Source organism: Fragaria vesca, linkage group LG5 (genome assembly GCF_000184155.1).
Source record: "Fragaria vesca subsp. vesca linkage group LG5, FraVesHawaii_1.0, whole genome shotgun sequence".
NCBI classification, from domain to species: Eukaryota; Viridiplantae; Streptophyta; class Magnoliopsida; order Rosales; family Rosaceae; genus Fragaria; species Fragaria vesca.
Window position 1 is genome coordinate 27,911,132 of NC_020495.1, and position 3,817 is coordinate 27,914,948.

Consider the following 3,817-nt stretch of genomic DNA (forward strand, 5'->3'; position numbering starts at 1 on the left):
CAGTATCAATCCAAGCACGATCCAAAAGATCTGTGGGATGCCCTTGCCGAACGCTTCGGCAACATTCATTCGACCTTGCTCCCAGAACTAATTGCTCGCTGGGATGAAATCCGACTTTTGGATTACAAGAAGGTCGATGACTTCAACAAGGATATGCTTTGCCTACAAGCTCAACTGAGCTCATGTGGAGTCGAGAAAAGTGATGCCGACATGATCGAAAAGACTTTCTCGACCTTCCCTTCAGTCGCTAAGATCCTCATGAACCAATATCGGCTTGAGTTCACAAATAAGAGGATTACTACATTTAGCGGTTTAATGACGCATCTTCTTATGGAAGAAAAGAATAATATGATCAATGATCAGCAAAATTTGCGTCCTGTAGGCACCCGGAAAATTCCGGAATCTAATTACAATTGCAATCGGAGTAAGAAAGCTCCGAAACGCAAGGATCAACATAGGAATGAACCTTATGCACGTGGGAATCATCACCACCGTGCCTCTAGTTCTCGGGGACAAGGTAGCGTCTTTAGTGGCCGTACCAACTCATGGCGTCGAGACACCGGTGCCGCCGGCCCCAAGGGCGGCGCCGCTCCTCCTCGGAAGCAGCATGCTCGCTCTTCTTCTGCCTTTGATGGTCAATGCAACAGATGTGGGTCCAAGGACCACTGGTCTAAAAGCTGTCGCGCTCCTGCAAATGTTGTTGCCGCATACAAGAAATACAAGGAATTGATGGAAGTCAATTCCACTGAAAACAATGGAGTTGAACATAATGTTACCTTCAAGGTCGCTGACCCTAATGGACAATGTTCTGACTTAGATGCCCCTGACTTTGACATCACCGGCTAGATTGTTTTCCCTTTTACAAGTCATGATGTAATAAGGCATCGTAAGCATGCCATGCTTAGTTTTCTTCTCAATTTTTTTTGAGACCCTTATGTACTCTTTTCAGCGCATTAATGAAAGTTTATTTCATGGTTCTTCTTGTCTCTACATGGTTCGAATTGATTTACATCTACCTTAGAAAATATGGCATCAATGCCGTCTTCGGTCTCTCCCTTAAAGGAGGTGACGTACGGCACCGTGACTCTCAAGGAGAGTTACTCACGTGTTTTCCGGTTCAAGTCTTTTACCTATAGCGGATTTTCCATCATCAATTGTTCAACTAGGCTCACCCAAGTTAGTATGATGTCTTAGAATTGTCCGAAATTAAGGAGCTAGTGGTTTAAGTGTGCCTCGCACTACCGACCCTCCACGGCCATGCCTGGTCATACTTAATTTGGAGTTACCGAAAGCTTTTGATCTTGGATTCCTTCTACGCTATTCCTCCAATTGCCGTCTTGTAAAAGACGTTAAAGACTTGGCAAAAACCGGACCATCATCGAATCCTATGGGTTCCTTGATCAACAACACGTCCCTATGGCTGAGTTTTCATCTCCATGCCACCAGCAAGCTTCAAACGCTTTGCTAATGCCAAATCTGCGAAAAACAGTAATCTGTCCCCCCTGGACAGTAACTTCGTTTGAGCTTTGTGAACAGATCCGGACGAACCAGACAGTGAGCTTTATATCATTGGAAAGCTCTATATGTCTAGTTTTCAGAACATTTTACGGTTCGTCCATATCTATTTTAACGAAGGAGTTATGACTGTTTTAGTGCGCAAAGGTCATTCTGCGCGAGAAATTTCCAGCACTCTCGGGATTGTTACTACTTTTAGTTTTTTCAATCCTTCTAAATAGCTCAATATCGACCTATTTACTCATATATCTACTTTTTTTGTAAGTATGTCTCTTGGAGAGATCGAGTGCCTCGCAGATAGTGGATCAACCCACACAATTCTAAGGAACCGGCAACTATTTCTTGAGCTAGTGCCTTGTAAATCATCTGTGACGACAATGATTGGATCTTCCCCTGTGATCCTCGGGCGTGAAACCGCTCGCTTTTTTCTGCCTCATGGCACTATGATCCACGTCACGGACGCTCTTTATGCCCCAAAAGGGCACCGAACCCTGTTGAGCTTTAAGGACATTCGCGCTAATGGCTTTCACTTGGAAACTCATTGTGAAGATGGAACTGAGTTCTTGTGTATCACTTCTCACGAATACGGACGCAAACGTATATTGGAGAAACTCATGAGTCAATCTAGTGGTCTTGACCTTACTACGATTCGGATTATTGAATCTCATGTAGTCGCCAAACAGGATCTTTGGGACTCTAACTCATACAAGCTTTGGCATGATCGACTTGGTCATCCTGGAAGGGACATGATGATCCGAATTCTGCGTAATTCTCATGGACATCCCTTCTTCAAATCAAAACGAAAACATTTGGGAAATGATGTCACTTTGCATCATGGTGGTGACGCCTCAAATGGTCACCACGGCCCAAAGAGGACTTTGATGTCTCCCGGGATCGGCACCAACTTCATGGCTGCCGCTCGGCCGCTCCCTCAAGCAATTGAGGCGCGCCGTTCTTCCCTTGATGTGTTGTTGACTCTTTCAAACGCTCATCGTTCGTTTTGCAAAGCTTGCTCTTTAGCGAAAGTAGTATCGAGACCGTCTTACGCTAAAGATAACACCGAGAACATTCCATTTTTACATCGTATCCAAGGTGATATTTGTGGACCCATCCATCCTGAATGTGGACCATTTCGATACTTTATGGTCCTGGTGGATGCTTCAACGCGTTGGACTCATGTCGCGCTCTTGTCCACACGTAATGCTGCATTTCCAAAACTCCTAGCACAAATTATTAAACTTCGGGCTCACCACCCGGATTATCCAATTAAGTCAATTCGACTGGATAACGCTGGAGAATTTACATCAAAGACTTTTGATGACTATTGCATGTCTATCGGGATTGAAGTCGAGCATCCCGTACCCCATGTTCACACGCAAAACGGTCTCGCCGAAGCTACGATTAAGCGGCTTCAGCTTATTTCTCGAGCGTTGGTAATGTGCACCAACCTTCCGATTGCGTCATGGGGCTATGCAATATTGCATGCAGCCTTACTTATTCGTTTCAGACCCACTGCCAAACAACCATTCAGTGCGTACCAGTTGGTCACTGGATATGAGCCTGACATTTCGCATCTACGCATTTTTGGTTGTTCGGTTTATGTGCCAATTACGCCTCCACTGCGTTCTAAAATGGGTCCTCAGAGACGATTGGGTATCTACGTTGGTTATGAATCTCCAACGATTATCAGATATCTCGAGCCATTAACAGGTGATCTCTTTACCGCAAGGTTTGCGGATTGTCACTTTGATGAGACACTCTTCCTATCGTTAAGGGGAGATACGAACAAACATGTTCATGTGGAACGACAGGAATTGTCATGGTTTGTCCCCACTCTGTCTCATTATGATCCCCGCACCTCACAATCTGAAAGTGAAGTGACACGTATTCTCGAACTTCAGAAAGTAGCAGATACGATGCCTGACTCTTTCTCCGAGATTGCGAAAGTGACAAGATCAGATATACCAGCTGCAAATGTTCCTGCTAGGCTCGAAGTCCCTAGAAAGGGCACGGCCATCCCCGGGCTCGGTACTGTCGCCGTCGGCGGCGCCGCCCATGGTGGAGGGATGGAGGCCGTGGCTCCCTAAAGGAAAAGGGGGAGGCCACCTGGTTCGGTTGACACGCGTCCGAGAAAGAAACGGACCGACAAGGCACAAGTCAATCCTTTAATCATCGATGTTGAGAATCCTTCTCACGAGATCATCTCTGATTACAGTTATGTCCACGAGTTGATATTAGAATCCATGGGGGACGCCTCAGAGTCAATGTCAACATCAGAGAACATAGAGATCTCCATGTGTTA

The 3,817-nt window shown here is 45.7% G+C and overlaps 2 protein-coding genes across 2 annotated transcripts in view; both read left to right on the top strand.

The window, feature by feature from the left end:
* Positions 1-846, top strand: part of LOC101303915 — a 1,365-nt gene extending 519 nt beyond the window's left edge. The window contains exon 2 of the mRNA XM_004301889.1: positions 4-846. Coding sequence (XP_004301937.1) covers positions 4-846 — 843 coding nt within the window. The remainder of the gene's footprint in view (positions 1-3) is intronic.
* Positions 847-1,892: 1,046 nt separating this feature from the next.
* Positions 1,893-3,602, top strand: LOC101304199. Its single transcript, XM_004301890.1, has one exon. It carries the CDS (start codon positions 1,893-1,895, stop codon positions 3,600-3,602), a length of 1,710 nt encoding a protein of 569 aa, XP_004301938.1.
* The last annotated feature ends 215 nt before the right edge of the window (positions 3,603-3,817 follow it).